The sequence below is a fragment of the Conger conger genome, chromosome 3 (assembly GCF_963514075.1).
Source record: "Conger conger chromosome 3, fConCon1.1, whole genome shotgun sequence".
Lineage (NCBI taxonomy): Eukaryota > Metazoa > Chordata > Actinopteri > Anguilliformes > Congridae > Conger > Conger conger.
Window position 1 is genome coordinate 45,400,237 of NC_083762.1, and position 26,607 is coordinate 45,426,843.

At 41.6% G+C, this 26,607-nt stretch overlaps 1 protein-coding gene across 1 annotated transcript in view; it reads right to left on the minus strand.

Moving 5' to 3' along the window:
- Positions 1-20,467, minus strand: part of LOC133124108 (integrin alpha-6-like) — a 38,533-nt gene extending 18,066 nt beyond the window's left edge. The window contains exons 1-6 of the mRNA XM_061235007.1: positions 20,189-20,467; positions 11,292-11,419; positions 10,888-10,967; positions 6,111-6,372; positions 2,951-3,082; positions 2,064-2,277 (exon numbers count right to left, since the gene is read on the minus strand). Of these exons, the coding sequence (XP_061090991.1) occupies positions 2,064-2,277; positions 2,951-3,082; positions 6,111-6,372; positions 10,888-10,967; positions 11,292-11,419; positions 20,189-20,367 (995 nt within the window). The 5' untranslated portion in view covers positions 20,368-20,467. The remainder of the gene's footprint in view (positions 1-2,063; positions 2,278-2,950; positions 3,083-6,110; positions 6,373-10,887; positions 10,968-11,291; positions 11,420-20,188) is intronic.
- Positions 20,468-26,607: the final 6,140 nt, after the last annotated feature.

The following is a 26,607-nucleotide window of genomic DNA, read 5'->3' on the forward strand; positions in this document are numbered from 1 at the left end:
CACTCTGGATAAAGGCGCTATATAAATGCCAACCATTTACCATTTCTAAAGGCAAATGTGTCAAGCATAGGCTATTACAAGCACACTGAGAAAAGCAATAAAATGTGTGAAAAACACAAAATGGGAAAAGTAGTTTGGCCTGGTGGAGAGCCAGATTGTCTTGCCCGCGCCTGCTGGAGTGAGCACACGCACCTGGGTTGCGTTAACTAAACAGCCCAGCTGCTTAAAGGAGTGCTCGTCTCCACAGTATGGGGCCGAGACCAGGAGCACAAGTTCTCTATTGGAGTTGTTTCTTTGGCGCCGACTACGCTGCTGACAAGCCCGAGCAGCAGGTTGACAAGTTGCCACTGTGTTGCTTTCTTTTGTTGTTAGTTTTTGCCCAGAACCCACGAGGGCAAAAATCCATGCCGCATCTCCTTCCTCTGGGTGTCACATGGTGGGTGACAATCACCCAGCCCCAATCCACACACGTGAGTGCTTGCACACTTCAAATACAGGTGCCTGCAAGAACCTTCGAGGTCGGTCCTGTTTCTTATTTTGCAAGTGCGCAAGAGCTCGACTGTGCACTCGACTCAGCCCTTGATGCAGCCTTCTTGCGAGTAGGGTCATTTAACAGAGACCAGTCAAATCAGACAATCAGTTCATTTTTGAACTTAGAGTCCAACAAGATGAACTAAAAAGTTTCATTATACTGTGGAATGTCTCTGCTGAATGATTCAAATGAGTAAACACTGGAGGGTGACATTGGCACAGGTGGTAAGAGCAGTCGTCTGGCAGTCGGAGGGTTGCTGGTTCGATCCCGCCCTGGGTGTGTCAGTGTCCCTGAGCAAGACACATAACCTCAAAATGCTCCTGACGAGCTGATGGTGCCTTGCATGGCAGCCAATTGGCATGGCAGTGAATGAGAAGCATGAATTGTACAGCGCTTTGGATAAAGGCGCTAGATAAATGCCAACCACTTAAACATTGAATAATGTAGTAGGTGCGCACATGATTGAAATGGGTATTTCCATTCAATTCCAAGTGTACCTGGAATTTATTGTTGTACACCATCAATGCACATTGACAGTTTAGTAAAGCCAGAATTCTATTGTGAAATTGAGTGATTCTCGTCGTAGGATCTCACAGTGAGTCAAAGACATTTAAAAAGCAGCACCACGAACACAGTGGCTTCAATAAACAGGTAATGCATGTATGCCACTACCGCAACCGAATGTTATGCAAGGTACTTTTTGTACCTGTGTCCTTGCTCACCTCACCGCACAATTGCTCCACTTGGGCTACGATCTGAGATACATTACCAAAGTGCGTACTTGAATGACATCCTTAGACTGTAGGGTGGGTATTGGGATTTGGCTAATGTTATCTTTTCCAAGAGGACACAAGTGTTCACTTCTGAAAGCTATTTTGTTTGAGAGGTGTCAGACTTCCATGACACTGCCAAGCATTTCCCAGCAAGAGGTTTTCATACCACCTTATTAATACTTGATAATTTAGCTTAAATACACAGAAGGTTAGCTTCTACTGATATCCCAAGATATTTAAACCGTACAGGAGACCACTTGAATGGGGTTGCTCTGTGGTAACTTTTATGATAACATTTGTTAGGGGAGCATTTCACCTTTAGCAACAATGAATTTAAACCACACTCAAAAATGTCTTTAGACAGAACAGAGCCAGAAGGGTTGGTCAAGAACAGAATTACATTTTCAGCAAAAAAAAACAACAAAAAAAAAAACTAGTAAACGCATGATAGGATCTGAATATAAGGGGGCTGGCTCACCTCCTGTGTGTCATGACGGCGATAATAAAAAAAGCCCAAACTACTCATAAGTCTATTGGGGGGTTTCACAGAAGTAACCATAATATTGCCTGCGTTAGAAATTACTCTATACCATTCAAGCCACAGTGTAGTATTTTAATCTACTCTCAGGGACTGACTAGATTAGTGAAATGTGATGATATATTTTAAGCCAATTTGCCAGGACTACCTTGTAAAAATGATCAATGGGACTATTTCCTGGTAAAATAAAGGTAAAAAAAATACTTATATATTAACATACCCATCTCCATTGAGATCAACAACAGCTAGGTCATAGCCGAAGGAAGATGCCAGGCCCTCCCCTTCGAGAGTATGCTCTGGCGAAAGCATAGTGGATAGATCGGCCTCCTTCTTGAGGAAGACCACTGCTCCGCTGTGATTGGCACGAGGAGCCCCAGCCACGATAATCAGGACGCCCTTCTTAGTAATGCTTTTCCCAGTGTCCAGAGAGAAACCTGCAATGTGAAATTGTATTACCCAGAGTGGCAAGAACAGGATTTACAGCTTATGCAAATGACCAAATGAAAATGCCTTAAAAATGCTAGATGAATGCATTCCAAATGATGGCCTGAGTGAAACTCATTTGGTACACATGCATTCAATTCCCATTTATTGCTGGTCACAAAGAAAAGTATGCTTGCAAGTAAACAATTTGCAATATTGCACATGCAGATTTCAATGCAATTTCAATTAGTCACAATGCAAACATGCAAACTACTGTATACAAGCTACTTTGTGGACAAAATAATCGATGAGTACTTTGACTCAAAGGAGGACACTAATCATGCAGAACTGCAATCACATGGAGAATGACTCAAAAGGGTGAATTTGGAGCACACCTTCAGTTCAGGCACGTGGGAACCTAAATAGCTATTGGCCAACACATCTAGAGCTTTCTCCATGTTGGCCTTCAGAGGAAGGGACTTGTACACAAACTGATCAGGACTGGAGTTGGATAAAGTTGTCAAACAGCACACCTGAACACACAAAGCACAGTTCCTGCCATGAGAGAAAAATTAAAATCAGACTAGATGACAGTGGGAAGGACCCAGACAAAGAAGCTACCGCCCTGTTTTCCGGCATAGAAGTAGGTCTTTGCACGCAGTCCTCTTTTACTTGAAAACCTACCCAAATAACTGTTAGCAGGTACTGGCACTAGGTTTGGGTCCAAACGGTTTTCACCCCCAACTTCATAGGGTCCGTCATCAAAGATATCCTGTTCCAACAGAGTGCTGTTCTTTTGTTCCGCTCGCACGATGCCTGATGGAAGGATTGAGGGAGGAAGAAGGGGTGAAGGGGATGGGAATGGATTATGAGGATGGCTTATGATGCTGCAACAGTGTCATAACCAAACAAGCCCCACCCAATCAAAGGCTTAAATGAAGCGCCAATACACTATAATACTATAAAACATACGAATGGTAAATCAAAGTCTATAATTTATTCAGGTTTTCAGAATTCTAATGAAATCATACATTAAATAATGAAGACCAATAATACATGAAACGGATGACTGAATTTTCAAGAACGATTCTTTTTTTTTTTTCTTTTTTTTTTTTTCCCCAATCACACAAATGCAATACTGTTGATGATGGAATTGTGATGAATCCTGAGAATCTTCATGGGTTTTATTTTCATCCATTATCTGAAAGTGTATTGTAACTAAACATTTGTGTTGTAAGCGGGAATGAGGCTGCGCATTCTGTAGTATAAATGCCCGTGGTAGAGGGAGTAAATTATCTGAATCCAAGCTCATTTCTCCCTCTTATACAACCACTTACCAACAAAAAGCACAAAAGAAATGACACACTGTGGTACACATACAAGACTGAATGATTACATATTTAGTTTTCTAAACTCTGAAGCACTTATTCTTTGGTTTCATAAGGGGATTTATTTGGGAGTGTGCATAATGCTAATGCCTAGCATTATTAGCGAAGGCTTTGTCCGTTACAGCCAATGCAATTAGTTAATGCTTCCTCATCTTCTTGTAACTCGCTCCCCAAACCAGCCATGGGTAGAATTTGCTTCAGCCATACAAATGAGTCTGCAAAAAACCAGGGGCGAAAACAATTATTTGAGGGCTTAAATATCACTGTCACATTATGGATGACTGCAGAGCATTTTTTAAACCACTGTATTTTAATTAATTAATGTTTCAGGAATTTAAATCCATTATAGATTTGGTTCTCTGGATCATTGGCATTGTTGGAGAATGAGGGTATGCAGCTTTAAGAGTGGAAATCATGGGGATTGTTTCAGTTTTGAGTGTTTTGATTGTCCATGTGTGCACGTGAGGCCACTGGGCGAGAGAGTGGTGTTTTTGGTTGTTGTGTGTGTTTTGAACAGGAGCATGGTTGTGGAGAAAAGCTGGTCGTACAAGGGAGTTAATGTAATTTTCTTTGGTACAATAAAGGAAACAAATGCCAAAGGATTCTTTGTCTAAGTTGTTAAGTTGTGTGTTATACAATTAGCAGCTTTGGCCCTGCAATTGAACTATGGTTCGAAGACAGAAGCAGGAAAAAGTAACACCATGAAAAGAACACCAGTTTTAGCCCAATTCATATTGTCTGTTAAGTTCGAAAAGGCATAGAACTTCAGGTCCTCCCATGCTCGTTTTATCACCACTGTAGGGACTACAAAATTCCGGGACGTCCACCACGAATGACGTCTAACTTGGTTCAGCCAATCCCGTAATGGCGGGAGCAATAAACTTTCCCGTATAAGAGCAAGGCACGTTCTTGGGATCTTTCTGCTTCATCTCTTCTGTCTCTTCTGCTTCTTCTCTTCGAAGCACCCTTTTTGGCCATTCGCTTCAGCTCATCTGCTCCGAGACTCAGACAGAGGCTGAATGCTGCACAGCGCACTACCAGGCCTACGGACACACCCAGTTACCTCGCGGTAACTTTGTGGCCAGTGGAAACTGGTGTACGCGGAACGCTACATCAGTTTACTCCTGCAAAGCTAACCAACGAACAACAGCAACAAACTTTTCCACCAGGAAAAAGGACCAGCGAACCTCCTTCCAGCAACCGAGTGGACCAGACGACAACGCGCAGCTAAGACGCCCCAGCCTGCGCATCTCTCCAGGACACGCATTCACAGCACCATCGCGGCTCCTATAAGGACAGCACGTCTTTTGGATCCAATGCGTATGGACTCAGTAAGAGAACAAACATTCAGGCATAGCCAGTGTTTAGTTTAGTCTTAACTGTTTTTGTGAATCTGTGTTTCAATATTTACCATCCTACCATTGTAATGTGTTTGGTTAGCTACATATATGTACGTGAATTGATTTGACGTCTTTTGCGCATATATAGAGTAAAACTACGCAAGTAGTCCCTTCTCAGAGCTAACTAACTCATTACCACACCCAGAACTCTAGCTTACTCAAGCTAGCTACTCCCACCTTTCCTTTGTTCAAGCGACACACACACACCCACGCCCAAACTTAACATACCAATTTATCCAACTAAATTTCCGTTAGTTTACCTGTTATGTGTTTGTATGTTTGTTTAATAAATACATTTTATTAAACCCTGGTGTCCGTTTTGGAATCGCATAGACATGAGAGCCGAGTTAAAGCAGTCTTTCGAAGAACTTCCAACCTTCAGGTTATCGGTATGTTTAATCATTAATATTGGTTATTTTAATTATTAATTAAAATACTAAATTTGTGGTTAGATATTTCTGATAACAGTAATTTTATGAGACTGATTACTTTTTGCAGTTATACTACTACATAGCATTAACTGTCGCCCTGGTTTTGTAGAGTAAAATCCCTACGTTATTTGGCGGCCTGTGCGAGGACCCCTACACGTTATATAATAAGGAACCGCTGTTGCTAAAACAATGTAAAATGGTTTACAAATATGAATGAAAATGAACCGTTTGATCCTTCTTCCCTCCAATGGAAGTACTTGGAACTGCATGTGGTGAAACTTATGTAGGAATAGAGCCCATGTATTTTGAAATATGCTGGGTGTTTTTTTTTGTTATTTTCTTGTTGCTGTTTTTTGTTTTTTTAAATATAAAAAATTATACAGGATCCAGGGATTCTTGTTTTCAAAACAAAGTGGTTTTCAAATGAGAACCAATACATCCTTCTGTGGACAGTACCAATGGGTGTTATGATTTTTTAAATGATCACACATCGCAACTGTTGAAGAAGTTGCCGACTGCAGCTTTAAGGAAAAGTGGATTTTCTAAAATATAAAATATACTTGGGTTAAATATGAGGCTGAAAGGAACTTCTTTAGAAGTATAAAGGCCAACACTGCAGTCATACCCTTCCAGTTGTATGCGCCAGGTGCGCCGAAGACCACGTAATGGTAGTCCTTCGTAAAGGTGGCTGACAGACCCTGCTGGCAGGACCCAAACATCTCATGGCCTCGGGTGCGGCCATCACAGAACTTCCAGTTTCCGCCTTCCTCTTCCAATAGGGGGTCGATGCGGAGGTCCTCGCTCAGCACATAGCAGCGTCCTGTGATGTCACGGGACTCCTGGGGTGTGTTCACGAACAGAAGCCTCTGGTAGCGATGGGCACAGGTCTACAGACGTAAGAGGATGGAGCAATGTCAAACTGTGCCAAGTGGAAGCATTTTTGGTATGCTGATTCGGATGTGAGGCCAAGGGCAGCTACTTCCTTACCGTGACAAGCCAATGATAAAGTGATTGATGTGCAGACCGAGCCGGCAGGGGCGAATGAAATGCAGAGTAAGCGCCTGCCTCCTGACTCTCCTAGGCTGGCAATTCACTATCCTAGACTAGGGACCCACCAGCCTGGACTAGCAACCCTTCCTCCTAAGCTGGCTACTCCTTATCCAAGCATGCCAAAACACTCTCCTAGGCTGGCAACTTGTTTATCAGCATCATGGCAAACTGGTTGGAGAAATACCTTAACGGTCTTCTTTGACTACCAGTTTCCTCCAGCGGAAAACGTAAACAAGCCATGTGGGCAGGTGCACTTACAAATCACAGAAATCAATGAGAAACAAGTACGGTAAACCCCATGGAGCAGTTTGGTGATAGGCAACCCATAATGCATAGCGTCTTTGGATCACGTCCTGCAATTGGGTCAGATTGTATTCGGTTGTTTGATGCACACCCAAGATCGATTGCGCACACTCACATAGCAAAAACATACTGAACTAAGGGGTAAAGGGTTCAATTAAACCGCTCCAAACATGCCACGTGAGAAAGCAACCTATTTTGGCATTAGACCACAAGTTTGCATTGAATTAACACAGGGAAAGGGGGCTTGCATCACTTGTTATGCCCATCTGATGGCTCTGTTGGTTAACCTTTGATAGCCTCTTCATATTTTTATCAATGCAATACTGTTCTCATTTAAAACCTTATTAACCCATCTGTTGCTGTGGCTTTCATCTACATCGCCATCACATCATAGGCAAGGAGGAGACACAGCAATATAAACCCATAAAGACAAAACACAAACTGGACGATTGCAAAAGAAACACAAAATTCCATAAAACTGTTGGTGTGGTGGGAATGTTCACATTTGCCATGCATTTGAAAACAAGAGCTTGTCGGTCAGAAACATGGACTGAAAAGATTTGGAACTGGTGTACAAAGGAAACTAGATCTTTGCACCCAACTCTCCAAAATGGCAGTTCAAGCTTGTGACACAAACTAAGTACAGTTGTGTTCAAATAAATAGCAGTGCATTAAACAGTGAATAAAGTGGAAATATTTTAATAGCTTTTAGTTCAATATTTAAAATATAGTGGAAACATTACACATACAATTCCAAATCAAAGTATTAGCAAATTTCATCAAGTCTGCGTTATTCTTTTACAGGAAGCAAAGAAAAGGAATATTAAATCGGTTTTTAAAAAATGGCAGTGTTAGGAGCCGATGCAGCGGACTTGCGGTTGCACACCAAGGACCGAGGTAGTCTGGTAATCAAGGAAGGCAGTCAAGGTATTTCTCCAGCCGGTTTCTTCCGGTGGAAAACATAAACAAGCCATGAGGGCAGGTGCACATGCAAATCACAGAAACTGCTGCAATGCTTTGCCATCCTCTACCTTTATGGGACTTTTGGCTCCATGTGTTGACAACCTTTCACAAGAACTTGTGCTCGGCCTACAGTAAATTGCTCTATTTTGACTGTCTCACAGTCGTTGCTTGTTCTATCCTCAGTACAATGCTCAAATGTTCGAATAAAGCTCAGGTACTTCAATGGCTCTCCCTTAAAAACAGGAATGTCTCTGGAAGGTAAGCTTGCTAGTTTCTGCTCTTTGATTAGCATGTTGGTAATCTTGTTCTGTTTCTGCAAAATGCTAACTAAATCACTTTCAGCAGGTTTAGAGTGAGAGTGTCGCCTAGGTGTAGTACCACTTATATTCCTTGTTACTGGTTGCCTAAACCGTGAATCTTCTCTCTCCCGTTTCAGGTATAAAACATGCTTGGAGGTTTGAATTTTAGCAGTAGCTGTAGTTTCACAGTCCTTTATTGGCACAATGTCATCTTCATGCTTTTCTACATCAGTGACATCATCATAATCATCATCATCATCATCATCCACAGTGATATCGCTGTGGTTTTAAACCTTGAATGGCTAGAGCGGTATCTTGCTGGGCAGATTCAAAGTTCTGTCATTCCATCCTCTGTAGTAGCAGTTGGAAGATGATGCAATTAATTATCCATAAGGTCCGTAGCTTTAATCCTTGCTTCTGAGACCGCAATCTCAGTGTCTGAAGCTAACGTTTCTCTTTTAGCTTTCAGTTCTAGTTCTTCCTTTTCTAATTATAATCTCCTTTCTAGTGCAGCTGCCAGGGCAAGTGCTTTAGCTTTCTTTGCTTCCGCCTGTCAACGGACGGAGGAACCAGTGGATGATTTACTGACTTTAGTACTGACAGACATTTTCATCCTCTTTGTCTATTGAAGGAGCATTTTCTAGCCATCTTTTCAGTTTTCTTGTGAAAGCTTTGCGATTAGTATATTTCGGTTGATCCCAGTTAACATGATCACAAGGCAATCAGGCAATAATTCCTGTACAATTTGATGCAATTCACCAAAGGCTGTGATAAGATTATCCAATACAATTGTATAATGTTCCACTTCTCTCAGGTTCTCATACATGCCAAGAAGTGGTTCTATTCAATTTATTTTAGTGTTTATTTGAGCCAGTGTCGCCTTTCTTGCGTTCCTTTGCCTCATCAAAGCTGTGTTGGTGCGAGTTCTCACGTGCGGTTGGTTACAATTGAGCTGCATTTTTAGGAACAGCACTTAAGTTTAGCTCCGCTGGTTCATCAGTCCCTTACTCTTCCTGAAAAGGCCTAATAGGTTCAGGCGAAGAGGCTTGGTTCAAAAAATGAGAACTTCTAAAACAATTATTTGCTTCCTTTTCCTTTACTGCTAGAGCATATGCCTATGATGCGCAGCGTTGCAAATAAACAGAAGCGGAACACTTTAAGTTCACTTTAATTCAATTTTACTTCATTTATCATTGCATTGGGTTACTCACGGTAGTTGATTGCTTCTCCTTGATTTGTTCAAAGTATCCAGTCTTCCAGATTGACAGTGTTTTAAGAATGAATGAGTGTGCATGTATAGGCTATACTTGTAGCTAAAATGCTAGGCATATGCTATGCAGGATGAACTATATTGCAGATGGAAAAATAGCCCAAACAAAAAAGGATATGTCACAACAACCCAAAATAAAAGAAAGCGCTGATAGAAAACTTAAACTTCCTTTCCTAAACAAATGAAAACAATTGAAACTTTAAAGCAAAGCTTGTTAAAAAAAACATTTCAGCTTCGCGTCCTTCAGGTAAGCACCTCTTCAATTGGCAAACACAGCTTGTGTCATTCAGAACTAATGAACTAATATTTAGTTGCATAACCATTGTTTTTGATAACTGCCGCGCATCTGCTTTGCATCGAGTCAACCAACTTCTGGCACCAAGAAACAGGTATTTCAGCTCAGGATGAAGGAATTGCATTCTACAGTTTCTGTAAATTTTTTTAACAGGAGTTTTGCTTCAGAAACTGCATTTTTAATGTTTTCAATGGGGTTGAGGTCAGGGAATTGAGCTGGCCACTCCATTACCTCAATCCCTTTTGTCTGGAACAAAGTTGTCGCTTGCTTACTCGTGTGCTTGCGGTCGTTGTTGAAACACCCTTTTCAGGGGCATATCCTCTTCAGCATACGGCAAATTTTTCAACTGATTCTGTACATGCCCTTTTTTCAAAAATGGTGCTTTACGGGGCTTCTTGCTGATAGCTTAGCTACGATTAAACGTCTTCTGACTAACAGCACTTTGTTAACAGATCATCTTTGATCTTTCTGGAGCTGACGAATCCGCTTGTTTCGGGTTTTATTGCCATTTTAAAGCACGAGATCTTTTTCGTAGAGCATCCTATAATTTGCTGCACTTCTTTATACGTTTTCCTCTCTCCAATCAACATTTTAATGAAATTACATTGTTCCTCCGAACAATGTTTGAACAGCCCATTTTACTTAGCAATTCAGAAGGAAATATTTTATTAAAATGTGTGAAACATTTGCTTCCCTTCTTCCTTAATAAAAGGACAATTTATGATACCTGTTTTTCCACACCTGAAACGTGTTGCATCATGTGATCATTGTTAGGCTTCTCCTCCTTAATGTGATAGAGGTGTAGATGGGTTAATGAGGTTTACCCAAGGTAATAACACCCGGTAGCCTACTACATTTAGTAAAATTAAAGTGAAGAATGTTGACCATATGAGTAAGTTAACCAACAGAGCCATCAGATGGGCATTACGAGCTGTGTGAGCGCCCTTTCCCAGCATTTGTTTGATGCAAACTTGTGGGCGAATGTCAATGCATATAGTATTTTTAATCCCCCTATTTAACATCAGTATCATGGTAAATCGCTAGTCAATCAAGTACTCGCCAGCCTAGGAGCGTGTTGGCAGCCTTGGAGAGTCAGTAGCCAGTTGCGGTGTCATTTGCTTACTACGATAAGTACATAGCCACTCTCGCCCTCTCGCATCTGATTTCTGGCAAAAATTAAGCTCTATATTTTCAGGAAAGCACTGTTCTGGGTTTGACCTACCACAACCTTCCCACCAGGACCTTGACTGTGAACAGTCACCCCCATCCACTGGTTCTCCTTGTTCTCAATACTGAGATCCGCTACATATACAAAATTTTGGAGAAAGAAAGAAAGAAAAAAAAAAAAGAAAAAAAAGAAAATTATGGAACAGCTTCACAGAATGACAGTAAACCATGGTCTTTGATGTCATAAGTCACTGTCGATTTGACATAACAATTAACACGATAACTTTGCTATTCTCTAGCAAATTGCAAGAAGCACAAAACAAGGACATTAGTAAAAGTAAAAAATAAAAATAAAGCTAATGAATATAACAAAGCAGAACAATCTGTAAAAGGATTGGTAGAATACACAGTACAGTAACCGTACAAGAGAGCTTGGATGGATGCGTGAAGCGCTCTTACCATCATTGTCGAAATCTACACGCTTGCAATCATTGCTCTGGGTGGTGACCTCACAGCTGTACAGGCCTCCAGTTACATCTGCCTTCTGTCTGGGCAGGGCCTTGGCACGAGGAGCTCCAATCAACAGTCTGGAAAAAGCATTGGAAACTTACGAGATTTATCAGAATCTCATTCTAAATTCATTTCTGCTTAAGCCTGTATGTATGTGGTCATTTCACACAATTATAGTAAGAGATACATTTGCAATGTAGATTCAGTTTGTCAGCATTTTCTTGTCAATACATTAGACTACACTCATAAGAAGAGCAAAAAACATTCTAAAAGACATGAGGAACTGGTACATGGGATAACCACAGAACTTAATTTGAAGCCAGTACAACAGCTGATGCTCTGAGCTCAGTCTTGCATTATCGATTCAAAGTTATGTCAGTGACTGAAGACATGCAGTCACACCAAAACCAAAAGAACCCCACAATCAATACAACCCAAGCAGCCTTCAATATAACTTGATACTGAACATGGGGGGGGGGGGGGGAAAGACCCCAAAAATAAGGAGCTATAAGGAGCTACTCCTCATACTCAAAGCCTTCATATTCTTAAATCTGGATTGGCTGCTTCAGAGACAATATTGATCCAAGCACTCAGACACTATACTTTCTCTTTGGCAAAGAAACCGTTATACAGAATAGGCTATATCGGTAGTAAAAAAGGTATCGCGGTACCAAAACTGTGCTGCTGTGTGCGCTTTGGGGTCTTAGGGAGAGTCCTTCCTGAAGGTTTCCATTTCAACCCTAATTTGGCACCCATGATTCTACCAATTAGCAGCTCACAGGCTGGCTCCTGAAAGGAACGCAAATAATCTATAGCTGTGGTTCCTTTTTGGCTTATTGTATGGTGCTTAAAGTTCACAGAAGTTGTGTTTATTCGTTGACACGCAAACTCAAACAACCGGCAAACTGAACATAGCTTTCCACTATGCCGTATGTATAAAAACAAATAAGGCACAGTGGACGAATTGGACGAATGTTGCACACAAAGTATCCAGTCTTCCAGATTGACAGTGTTTTAAGAATGAATGAGTGTGCATGTATAGGCTATACTTGTAGCTAAAATGCTAGGCATATGCTATGCAGGATGAACTATATTGCAGATGGAAAAATAGCCCAAACAAAAAAGGATATGTATAAAAACAAATAAGGCATAGTGGACGAATTGGACAAATGTTGCACACATTAGGAATTTCCCAACTATTAATTTTTTCTATAACTTACTTGCAATCACTATCTATTGATTTTTTAAAAGTGTTTTGATATATAAACGTATAAATATAAATATTGGCCAGAGCTAGCGCACCTAATTTCCAGTAGTGTAGATTAGCCATTTCTAAAATCAAGTAGAATTGTTGGCATAAGAAAAATCCTTAGACCAGTAGCCCATCATATCCATTGAATACTGAAAGCAAAAATTCCCTGCTTTAAAAGGACCACATTAATCGTGTCACCACAAAGATTGCCCTGAGCCTTATGAAATAAAATTCATTAGAAAAGTTTACAGTTTATTAAAAATAAGTCAAATTCTATAGAAACCATTGGCATACAAGTAAATATTTGAATATATGAATGTACAGTTGATGAATATATTTTAGTATGGTTGCTTCAGCAGTCTATTACCAGAAGTGAGTGAACTGTAGCATATTAAAACTGCCAGTGTAACCTTATGACCATTACAACCTAATGGAATTGTGTGCAGATCAAATACTGGCACTGTCACCAAATTGTGCCTTTAACATTTCCAAACACCCAGAATAAAAGCACTCAAATTAAGGGTTGACTCAGTCATCAATTAGGTTTATGGAAATGGCAGGCAACCCAAAAATAAAGGTTTCCAAGCAATTTACTGTAACTAAGACAGGGTAAATATTATAAAGTTGGAATGGCATGTCTCGCTTAAAAGCTGCAGTTGTTGCAAATTTGTAAAGTTGTACTGTGCAGAAATGTAGGTGTAAAGAAAAGAATTTATAGTTATATTTTAGAAGTTATATTTACAACAAGCTAGTGTACTGTAAATCACATTGCATACCACCATACACACCCTTCTTCACCTCAGATTTCAACAGACCAATTTCAAGTGAATTTTGTGCTAGTCATATTTACAGGGTTTTTTTCTTCTTTTTTTTTTTAACACCACAGTACTGTCATGAGTTAGCGGTGAACAAATGATAACATCATTTGCCATCAGTAGATATTTTAATTGACTGTGAAAGTACTAGTCAAGCTAGTATGACCTGGCAAATCATGGCCGAGTAGGCAGATTGTTACACAAGGGTCATGTTGTCACATGCTACATAGGCTTGACATACAGATGTAATCAAGTAAAAAGAGAAACTATGCATCAGCTAGAAAAAAGCTGATTGGATTGTAGCATTAGCCATTTTTATTGCCTTTACTCCGAGCTGGCAGAGATGTGCAAGTTAACTAAAATGGGATCCAGCTGGACTGGATGACAAACCGAAGTGAACCTGTGAACTATGATTAAATTGCCCGATTGTGGTTGGTTACCAAAAAGGTTAGGGCTCCCCCTTCTGTCAATTCAGTAATCTGCAGACGGAAAAGTCGGAAATTTGCGGTCAACGCTGGCCGTGCCAGAGGAAAAGGAACTTTCAAAGCTTAATGCATGATTAATGCATGATTAGCTTGATACACTATTTATTAGGCTATATGTATAATTCAAATGATTCCAGTCTTTTAGTGACAATGCGATTCATGGTTGGAAATTAACGTTACCTACTTAAAGGTAATATAACTTAACTTGAGCGAGCTTGCAACCATTCGTTCCAGTTGTGCACCGAAGTTATTAAACATAATCCATTTTAATTTTAACCCACTGGAGTAAAAACTAAGTATAAAGACCAGATAATTAGGCTAATTATGCTGCCGAAAGCCACAATGGCCAAAGAAGTTCTATGACTCAGTAGGTTTGATGGAAAATGATGCTGTTATTGCCACGTGGGTTTAAACGCTAGTGCCGTTCTGAAAGCTACAGCCCATTATGTTATATTACTTGGAGACCAATATGTAACCTATAGCCTAACGATTAAGAAATGATAATGACGAAGAAATAGCCCAACTACAGCGTGAAATGAAATTCGGAATATCGGCATCAGCAAATAAATAAATAAAAAAAAACAGCTGTGTCTATACTATGCTGAAAAAAGGCAAAAAAAAAAAACCCGCCAATGCTTTTCAGTTAGAAAGCCTTCATTGGAGCCATCATAGGCCTAGATAAGCGTATTCAATGACATCATATTTCATAAGCTACCAAAGACGTTCACTGAGAATATGAAGACAAATTTCAGTAGTAAACACGTTGCCATTTTTCTTTTTTTAACAAATCGTCTGCCGAGCACTTGCTTGGCCTTCTTTTGTATTAGTCCGAGATGGAGCTGAAAAACGGAAGTGAAGGTTGAGGCACAGGAAAAATGGAAAAGCACGCAAACCAGTAGGCTATATTGGTAATATCACTGCAAATATTTAAGTGGAATGAACGATTGCATGAGTGGAAACTATCCCAGCTGCGCTACTGCTAACGCATTCTGCTAATCCCCCCCCCCCCCTCAAAATGCATGGCAAGTCAGTTACAGATTTTCAGGTATACACTTTATTTTTAAAACAGATATAACATTTTGAAAAAGGGCTTTTGGATGCAAGGTAATTGGATGAATGATCATGGGATCCACAGCATCTTTCAGACAAGCAGAGACACTGTCCTCAAAGGGGGGGGAGCATGCATTCCCCCTCTTCCCCCAGCCTCACAACTTCAGGCTCTCTGCTATAAACCTACCATTGATCCCGTAGTAAGAGTCATGGGTCTTCATTTATCAAACAAGGAAACCCTTGGAGGGGAGAGTGGGGGGTGAGAATGCTAAAAGGTATCCCCCTCCCCCCAAACCAACTCATCGTAAAGCCCCAGCCACATGCAAATTGGAGTCAATAACGCCACACAACACAGCTGTATTTGAGCTCAAATACTGTAGGTCCTCCAGCAGAGTATTGATTCTCTACATTTACAAAGCCTTTTATCCTAAGGTACAAAAGGCAGCTGTGGCCTTCGTTGGCTATTAATTTGCAGCCTTCCAAGAGGACTTGAGATAAAGGTCCAGTAAGTAAGTCTAAAATGTTACCTTCACGTCACATACAGGAGGGGATTACTTCCGCTTCCCTTTTTTCAGCATGAACACTCAAACTGTATTCATTTTATTTTTTCTCCAAAAAAGTATTTTTGATTTGCATACTACATGTCCCACAAGAATAATCATTTAGATATCTGTGCTACATTAAATAATAACACATGACCAACATATGCATGCATGTCCAAAAACAAAAAACATCAACATTTAACAAAATTGAGAAGCAATGAAATACAGAAGGTCTTATTGCACAATGTAGCAAGTTACTCTGTGGCAACGCTTGGGTGCCACACCAAGTGGCTTAAGTCAGAAGATTAACTCAAATGTGGAAAAATACTGTACTTTATAAAGGTTTCAATGGAACCCACCAAACATTTCATTCAATGACACATTTAATACATTGATTTAACCAAAATCAAGGTTCCATAATTATTGGCACCCCTGGTTTAGTACTTGGTGCATCCACCTCTGGCAAGGATAACAGCATGAAGTCTTTTCGGTAATGCTTGACACAATTAAGGAACACATTTAGAGGGTTTTTGGACTATTCCTCCTTCACATTCTTGATTGCACCCATCACAGGTTTTTGATTGGATTGAGGTCTGTGGCCCGAGATGGCCATTGCAGTACATAGATTTTGCGGTCATGGAACAATTTCTGCATAGATTTTGAGGTATGCTTTGGTTCCTCGTCATGCAGGAAAGTCCACCTACACCTACCTAGTTTGATGTTATTTACAGTAATTACTAGTGGGTACCAATAATTTTGGCACCCCCCATGATTTTCAGAAAAATATTACTTAAAAAAAAAAAAAAATGTAAAAAAAAAACACTGACGCATGAGAATAACTATTGAAATAAGTATAGGTTTCCTATACATTTGAACATAAAATTATTATCCGTGTTGTTTACTAAATACAGCTTTTCATTCTTGTCAAGAGTGCCATAATCTGGAGCCCACTGTGTGTCTGTGAGCACACATTTTTCTGGAGAACACAAAGGTTGTGCAAGGGAAAGGGAAAAACTACTGTGGCTGGCGGTGTGTAACATCAGGTGGTAAGCACTGGCTGCACTCCCCATTTCCAGATGTACTCCATTTCTCAACAGTCACGCCCGAGGAACCAGCATGCCTCCTATATCTGTTCTTTCCGAGTCTGGTTAAGTTTACCCACATGGAGACCCAGACTGGGTAATCACAGTAACCATGGCGAAGACAGCAGAGGAGCCATTACATGGACACATCACATCTAAAGTAGCCCTACAGATTGTCTATATACAACCTAGATGCTTAACTGCACATTCTTAACATTTAAAAGCCTGTGTCTGCCACTGAAATCAAAACTGATTTGCTGCTGAATATTCATGAAGTAGGATAGTTATTAACAAAACATATAGCTAGCATGGCTTGAGATTTGTTAAATTAAATATACAAATACTAAATTATATATGCAAGATAATCTACGAAAAAATTTAATTTTTTAGCCATCTTGAAGATGCAATCATGTCCCAAAAACTGAGGTGAAAAAGCTGAAATGCGCTCTGCAAGCCCCCAAGCCCACTGCAGACAGGAAGATGAGTGAATAGGCGGAAGGAAGACAAGCAGATGACGCACAGACTGGCAGTGTGAAAGTTGCCTGTGCTTCTAGCCTCATGGAAACTGAGAGTCTGCATAATTATTTTTAACCAGCTCCCTAAATGAAAACCTCCCAAAAACACATGTTCCTCGTGCATCTAGGAAGGGTAGCACAATGTGCGTAATCTTAAAACAATATCAAAAATATATTTTTATTTTTAAGAAACACCTGATAGCCTAACAAAATTTGCTAATGTAACATAGCCCACTGCCTTGATTCAAAGATCAGAGTTCATCATCTTCAGTAGAATAGGAACAAACACCAAACTTCTTAGCTAGGCGATATAAAAAACGAATAATCTTCATCATACCTTTCAGTTATTGCAATTTAGCTAAGTTGATATAGTATTGGGGGCACTAAATTATTGATGCCAGTGTTGACAACTAACGTTAATGTTAGTAACGCATTGTAAAGCAGGGTAACATTAGCCGGCTAGTTGCTGGACGTTGGTTGGTCGGTTAACTTTAGCAGAGAGATATCCTTAGCACACTGGCCACTCCACTAGTAATCTTGACTTGTCTGTTATTTGGCTAAACAGCTCTGTGGCTGTAATAAATGTGTCGCAAGATTAACCAGCCACCTCACCTACATTTATGATATCTTCCATTTATTTCCAAGGAAAACCGGAGTGGCAATTGTCAAGTTTTGTTATGTTTACATCTATGGATCTAATCCATTGATAAGACCATTTTTTTCTTCATATCATCCGTGATGGTTTAGATATCTAAAGTGTATTCATATTTAATGTTGGTACTGGTGGGTTCTAGTTGTTATTTGTGATTTTGTCGGCATGCCTTCACGGAGGCTAGTATTTTAGCCCAGTGGTGTACCATGCATCTGTACAATATGGCCGTGGTTCATTGAGTGACATCATGGAATACTATGAATAGCTTAACTTGAAGCCTAACACATTTTCCCAACATGGAAATTTATCCAGTGAAAGCACAAAAATGGAAATGAAAATCAAACATAATTCGGAAAAGAGGTACATTTCTCAAAATTTTGGCGTTTTCCTTTAAGTCAATTAGCTGTGCAAAAAGAAAACCAGGGCTGGTTTTTTTATTCAAGGGCCAGATGACTTCCCTTTGACATCCCCGAGCAATTTTAGGGGAATTCAGTTGTGTCTACCAGAGGAGTGCAGGTAGGGCCATTGCGTCAGAGACATGCCACAGCTAGAATCTCCTGGCCCGTATCCAGTAGCCGTTCCTTGACGCTGACCCAGCTTCCTTTATCTTGAACCGACAGGCTTTGGAATGCAGCAGGCATGGCCGCTCCCTTGCTTCCAGCCAACTGAAAAACACACCTGCCAGGCATGGATTTGTCACGGGCTGGCTCACTCCACTGCAGCAAGCCGGGTTTTAGGGTGTGTCCAAGGATATGAATCAGTTTGCACAGTGCCAACGCCCATTGTATGTTGCGCAAAATGTTCCTGTCAAAGTTCCACAAAAATTGTTTTTAAAATAAAAAGATTCCAAGAAAATGTTTAGCACCTATGAGCACTGCTTAACCCCACCAACCTCACCTCCATATGCAGAGAAAACTGGATTACACCGAAGGATCTTCCATTTCAAACTGATAAGAAATGGTTTTACAAGCCATTCTGCCTTTACTTTTTTCTACTGCGGATTTTTTCTACTGCGTATTTTTGTGGGGAGGAAAATCTAAAGGGCAGCTCATTCCTGTAACATTAAAAGGTACTGCATTAAGTCTAATTCAACATGGCAGATATGTACAGGAAAAGCACTGAAATTCCAATAACCAATGACTAGAAATATTAAAGGTTGAAAATGTCCTAGACCCCATAATCAGGACTGTATAAGCTTAACCGAATATGTCTACTTTTCCCAGAGTAGGGATTACTTCTTATTAGTTTGCTCTTCTCCTCCATTTTGAGAAACAACAGGTCTAGAATTCCAACCTCCTGCTTGTGCTGTCTGAGGGGCATCTGCTCTGTGCATGTGTGCACACAATCAGTGTCCTAGGTGGAAACTTCCTTCACACACTCACGCTAAACCAATCCGTCACCCACACGAATGCCAAACTCACTGCTGTGCAAACATTTGATCAGTGCTGACCAGCATTCTTTTCAGGTCCATTCACTGTCAGTTCACTTAAACCTGATAGGACATTAACAGAAAAGATGCACAAGGAAGGTATGCACAATCTCAGGCTATCCAGAGTAGAAAAGTGAGTGCAGGACTCACACCTGCTTTCCAGACTACTTTATATTTAAAAAAAGAAATTGTATTTTTTTTTTTTTTTTTTTTAAAGCTACTCCATGTGTTATTTTCCTCTTTTCCATCCAATTTTAATGCAAGTTTAATGTAGATCAGTAAATAATATTCTTACGACTGCTAAGCCTACTACGAGCAAACCAAACGAACAGCTACTACTACATTCCTGCAATTGGGCAGGCGCTTTTATACAGAGCAACAAACAGTAGTTGAGAAGATTTCTGCATTGAAATGGCACCTATAACACCACCTATGGTTTGCCATTTTTCGCTTGTGGCGAGGTCACTGTCAAAGGGCAGGCCGAACACAAAGACTGCCCCCACGCACAACTACCCGCAGCGAACTGAATATCAATTCGACATTGTTTCCCCCCTGCCCTCCTCTAAGTTCTCAAGTCAGAGATATAGCTACAATACATAGGCCTAAGTTACTTTAAGTGGGTGTAGTGTGTATACGAGGCACAGACTTGTGCAGTGCACGTTTGCGTGGTTACGTATGCGGAGAACACTAAACCTAGAAATAATTTACCACAGAGGGAGTCATGCATTACAAACTCGCATTTACAGCTATAGCAAAACTCACTGCTTTTTTGCGCTTTAATGGCTATGTTGTTTACAATTAATGAAGGTTAATACCGTTAGGTTCCCATTCCCCGTTAAAGAAAACTTTGTATGATTCTGTAAAACTTTGCAAAGAACCTGTTACCCCAAGTCAAGTGCAAACCTGCTGTTCCCAATCAGGCAAATCAAACTGAACAGGCTACAATCCCATGTTTTAAATGGATATCAATATTGTGCGCAGTTTCTTAAACAACGCGTGTTTATAGGCGAAAACGGAAACTTACATTCTCTTGTCCACAGGTTTAACTTGTCTGTGCATGGCGAGGGAAAATCCGAACAGGCTTTCTCGATCCCCGTCTTTCCTGATGACGTTCTCTGTATCAAGATTAAAGGCAGAAATATGTGTTCTCTCGGAGAGAAAGAGGAACAACAGAAGAACAAGTGTTCCTTCGCAAAATGCCATTGCGTTGAGGATTTATTTCGGCTTTCACGTCGGTTCGTCCTTTCCTCGGGGTTTCTCAGCCTTTAATGAAGCTCGCGGTGGTATAACTAAATGGTGCCGTTGTTCTCCTGGGGATTTTAACCGAAACGCTCGGAGCACCGCGCCCCTCCCCTCGCTCAGTACGTCATCAAAGCTACCTTTGCTGCGTCAAAGACCACTTATCTGCCTATTGTAATACAAGAATTTCATATCTTGACTTGGCAGGCGAGAATTTAAAATACATTTCCAGCAAATTGACACATCAGCATTACATTAATACATGGAAGCGATGGATACACCTGTAGGCGTCTGCATGAAAGGGACGCTGGTATAACAGACTTAATCGCCAAAAAAGGGTAAAATAAATAAATAAATAAAACGTCGAACAACGCAGTTTAAATTGTACAATGTTTCTAGTTGACCTTCCAAATCTTGATGGACAAAGAGATAGGCAGGAATAGACACACTAAAAAACTAGCACCGGCAATTTGACACTTGCCACCAACCTAAAGATCTCAATCCAATTGAGCATCAGTGGGATGTGCTGGAACAACAAGTCCAATCAACAGTGGCTCCACCTTGCAACTTACAGGGCTTAAAGGATCTGCTGCTAATGTCTTGGTGCTAGATACCACAGGGCACCTTCAGAGATCTTGTTGACTCCATGCCTCGGCTGGTCAGAACTGTTTTGGCGGCACACAGAGGACCAACACCATATTAGGCATAATGTCTTGGCTCATCGGTGTATGGCTGCCAATAGGGCTGTGCGACATAGCTATCGCAATACATCAAATAGTTTTTTAGCACAATAAGAACTATCTCTGGCAGGTGGCGGTTCATTCAATCTATCTATTCAATGCTGGTTAAATTACCTATTTCTTATACCATGAAGGCTATATCGCCCAGCCCTAGCCGCAACTGGAACTGGCTCACTTGTCTTCATTGATGATGTCACTGCTGATGGCAGCAACAGGATGAATGCCAATGTCTACAGAAATATCTTGTCTACTCAGATCCAAGCAATTGCATCAAACTGATTGGACAAGGACAATGATCCAAACATACAGCCAAAGCCACCAAAGAGTTTTTTTGGGCCAAAAAGTGGAATGCTCTTGACTGGCTATGTCATTCACTGACCTCAAGCCAATTGAGCATGCATTTCACTTGAAGGCAAACAAGCTAGCAAGCTGAAGAGGTTTGCAGTACGGGCCTAGCAGAGCATCACCAAAGAAGGTATCAAGCATCTGGTGATGTCTATAGGTGGTAGACTTCAGTCAGTCATTGATTACACAGGATTTGCAATGAAATATTGAATATGGTGACTTTATTTCGGATTATGCCCAACTACTTTTGGTCCCATAAAATTAGGGGGGGGTTAGATCACCTAACTTAGCATAGTTGCCAACTCTCATGCTTTTGGCATTAGATTCATACTTCCAGGCTCTGTCTAATGCTGTAATTTTTTTACATAGAGGGCAATGCATCTCACACGAAAATAAAATAAAATATAATTTATTTTGGAGGGGAGCATTTACTATTACGCCAAGACAAGGCACTGAATACAGTCTCGCTTGCTAAGTCATGGACGGTTGTTATATTGTTAAAAATGTCAATGTATGACCATGCTGAAGTTGACTGTTTTACTGTATTTTAATTACAATACAATTCTGAATGTATAAATATTAATTTTAAATAAAGTTATTGCTAGACTTGAGACAGAATACTGTTGAATCTTAGCCTTTGTTCTTTTTTTTATTTGAGGGTTACGTCATCGGGGAGTGTTGCCGCGATAACCTGTTACCAGCCTTCGCTTTCACTGCACCATCCGTGCTTACTAGCGAACTAGCTGAGCTAACCATGCTACACTCACCCCCCTTTGACTTCCCCTCCACGTGAAACTCCCACCCCGGACTCAGGCAATTTCTCACCTGTTACATTGGTGCCGTGACCCGGATCTGGGTGGGAGTAAAAAAAAAAAAAAAAAATGGTTGCTGCGGAGTTTCACATGAAGGGGAAGTCAAAGGGGTGGCATGGATGGTGCAGTGGGTAGCACTGCCACCTCACAGCAAGGAGGTCCTGGGTTTGAATCCCTGTCGGCCGGGGCCTCTCTGTGCGGAGTTTGCATGTTCTCCCCGTGTCTGCGTGGGTTTCCTCCGGGTACTCCAGTTTCCTCCCACAGTCTAAAGACATGCAGGTTAGGCTGATTGGAGAGTCTAAATTGCCGTAGGTATGAGTGTGTGAGTGAATGGTGTGTGTGCCCTGCGATGGACTGGCGACCTGTCCAGGGTGTATTCCTGCCTTTTGCCCAATGTATGCTGGGATAGGCTCCAGCCCCCCTGCGACCCTGATCAGGATAAGCGGGTTCAGATAATGGATGGATGGATGGGAAGTCAAAGGGGGGTGAGTGTAGCATGGTTAGCTCAGCTAGTTCGCTAGTAAGCACGGATGGTGCAGTGAAAGCGAAGGCTGGTAGCAGGTTATCGCGACAACATTCCCCGATGACGTAACCCTCAAATTCAAAAGAACGTTGTTGCCCTAGGCTAAAGGCGAGTTCGTCTTTAGCTGACTGGTAACGCATTTGTTCAACAAATATTTGGACAAGTGAGAGGCCGGGGTTCATATCCCACCTCGGACTCAGGCAATTTCTCACCTGTTACATTGGTGCCGTGACTCGGATCTGGGTGGGAGTAAAAAAAAAAAAAAAAAAAATGGTTGCTGCGGAGTTTCACATGGAGGGGAAGTCAAAGGGGGGTGAGTGTAGCATGGTTAGCTCAGCTAGTTCGCTAGTAAGCACGGATGGTGCAGTGAAAGCGAAGGCTGGTAGCAGATTACCTCGACAACACTCCCCGATGACGTAACCCTCAAATTCAAAAGAACGCTGTTGCCCTTGGCTAGTGGCGAGTTTGTCTTTAGCTGACTGGTAACGCGTTTGTTCAACAAATATTTGGACAAGTGAGAGGCCGGGGTTCAAATCCCACCTCGGACTCACTGTTACAATAGCACATCTAATTAAATAAACTTAGAAAAATCAATGTCACAAGCAAATAATTGCTTAAGAAGTGTTTACAGTGAGCACCATAATGTTTTGGACTGACATTATTTTTCTTTATGTGGCACCCTGAAATAGAGTGGCTATGCATAAAAACTGCTGTAATTTCCATGTGGTGAAATCTAAATGTATACACATATTCTTTTTGTTGGATGTGAAATAGGTCAGATGTGGCCCTGCTAGTGCCAGCACAGGGGGACATGTATCGACCACCAGTCGCTTCTAAAAGTGGAGCCACTCAAAGCCATAAAAGGTGGAGTGCATTCAACTCTATTATATTTTAGCTTTCAAAAATTCCCTGTGTTCTGTTTTAAGTTAGGCTGCAGCCTACATGACAAAAATTTAGGCTACAACACCTACCCCATTCTTTCTTCTCATCTACCTTAATTATAAGAATTGCAATTCATGAAATTAATGCAATACCCTCCCCCTTCCATGCTAAATAGTGCATGTATTTTTTAAATAAAAAAAATGCAGACAATTTGTGCCAATCTCAGGAACAAATGTAGGCTAACGAACAGAACACAGGGAATAGTTTCATCTATAGCACATTAGGTAACTTTTTATTCGGCAAAAACAACTGACCTGGTTTAAAACTGAAGGAGCATTACATCACATGTGTGACTCTTTCACAGTTTCTCCTCTTTTTGATTCTGCACCTTGAGCTATTGTATTGGTGTGCTTATACCTTTGTTTTGGCCACAGGCTGTGCTTTTAGCACACAGTGATGATCAGTAACTTGCAGCCTCAAAAGTACTTTACAAACAACAAACCTAGCTCATGCTGTAACTGTCTCACAGTACGTTTGTTGTCACAGAGAGCCTAGCCAACTACCAAATGATATTTATGAACTATAAACCTAGGTAATTGTTCTCAAAGATACGCTACCAAACCAACTGTGTCTGTGTGAATTAATAAGCTAACAGTGCATCTTTAGTCACAGGAAAGCTGACAATACTAAATCAAACTATGATTAGCTGCTGTACAGTCATTCATGCACAACAAGCTGACGATGCAATATTGCTAAAATGGGTTACGTGAAGTCACTGTGTTCCCAACACCAAGTGAGCTCACTATGTTCCGAACAGTGCAACTAAATAAAAAATTACTTTTTACTACATTACATTACAAGGCATTTAGCAAACACTCTTATCCAGAGCGACGTGCAACGAAGTGCAGATCAAACACAAGTACAAGTGCGAAGAGGACCTGAGAGGACAGTACAGTTCCGAGTCCTAGTGTGACTATACAGATACAATCGGAACCCTTGAAGGATACATCAACTTCCAAACTAGCATACCACAGTTGGCAGCTAGAGTACCCTGAGTACAACAATACAATAGCTAATAAAAACAAGTATATAAGTGCCATTACACTCTGTCATATATAAGGCTAATCATGGTGGTGAGTTAGGGAGGGAAAGGTGGACCCTGAAGAGATGAGTCTTCAGTCTGAGCTTGAAAGAGGTCAGAGACTCTGGCGTTCTGACATCCATCGGTAGGTCATTCCACCACCGTGGGACCAGGACAGACAGCAGTAGTGAGCGAGAAGTGCAGGTGTGGTGAGGGGGGGGCACCAGATGGCATGAAGTGGCAGAACGGAGGGGTCTTGCTGGTGTATAGGTCTTGATAAGTGATTGAATATATACAGGGGCTGATCCCTGATCCCTTGCCTGGTACGTGAGCACCAAATTTGATGCGAGCCATAACAGGCAGCCAATGGAGGTTGCTGAGCAGGGGGGTGACATGTGAATGTCTGGGAACATTGAATACCAGACAGGCTGCAGCATTCTGGATCAGTTGTAGGGGTCTGATGGCAGATGCTGGAAGGCCAGCCAGCAGAGAATTGCAATAGTCCAGGTGGGACAGGACCATTGCTTGGACAAGGAGCTGAGTGGAGTAGGTGGTGAGAAAAGGTTGGATTCTCTGGATGTTGTACAGGAGAAGGACATGTTCTCGAAGAAGGACAGCCTGTTGTCCATCACCACTCCAAGGTTTCTTGCACTAGGGGATGAGGTCACTGTGGTATCCCCTAGTGAGATGGAAAAATCAGAGACGGGAGAGGTTAGAGCAGGGATGAAGATTACCTCCATCTTACCTGGGTTGAGTTTTAGATGGTCGTTGCCCATCCAGCTCAGGATGTCTCTCAGGCAGGCGGAGATACGGGTAGAGACCTGTTTGTCTGATGGGGGGAAGGAGAGAAACAGTTGGGTGTCATCATCATAACAATGATATGAGATGCCATGAGCAGAGATAACAGGGCCAAGGGATCTTGTGTAAATGGAGAAGAGGAGGGGTCCGAGGACTGAGCCCTGGGGGACTCCTGTAACAAGGGGGCGAGGGGGTTGACACTCTTCCAGCCCAGGACACCTGGAAGGACCAGCCAGAGAGATAAGATTTAATCCAGTCTAAGGCTGTGCCACAGATCCCTGTAGATGCCAGAGAGGCAACGAGGATGGACTGGTTGACCGTGTCAAACACTGCAGAGAGGTCAAGAAGGATCAGGACAGAGGAGAGGGAGGCTGCTCGCTGCTCAGCCTGAGGGGACTCATTGACGGAGAGGAGTGCGGTCTCTGTCGAGTGGCCAGGTCTGAAGCTGGACTGGTGGGGGTCCAGCAGGTTATTCTGTGAGAGGAAGGAAGAGAGTTGGTTGGAGGCAGCTCGTTCAATGGATTTGGATAGAAAAGGAAGAAGAGATAGAGGTGGAATTCAAAATGTTTGTTCGGTAGTAATTTCTTTTGGCAGTGGTGATAGTGGAGGAGAATGCTGCCAGGAGAGACTGGTAGGAAGACAGGTCTGATGGGTCTTTTGATTTCCTCCACTTCCTCTCAGCTGCACGTAGGCTGGGCCTGGAGGAACATAGAAGGTCAGAAACCCATGGACTGGGAGGGGAGGATCGAGCAGGCCTGGAGACAAGAGGACAGATGCGGAATCGGTGGGTAGTTTGGAGAAGGATTCAAGAGGAGAGAGAAGCGGTGACTCTGGGGGCAAGCGAGGAGGGTGATAGAGAGCGGAGGTTACAGCGTACAGAAACAGGGGGTGAGAGAAGGGGATGGAGGCAGGGGAGCAAGGGGGATGGAGAAGGAAATGAAGTGGTGATCAGACATGTATAAAGGGGTAACAGTGGGGTTAGAGGAGGAGCAGTTCCTCAAAAAGATAAGGTCTAGAAGGTTT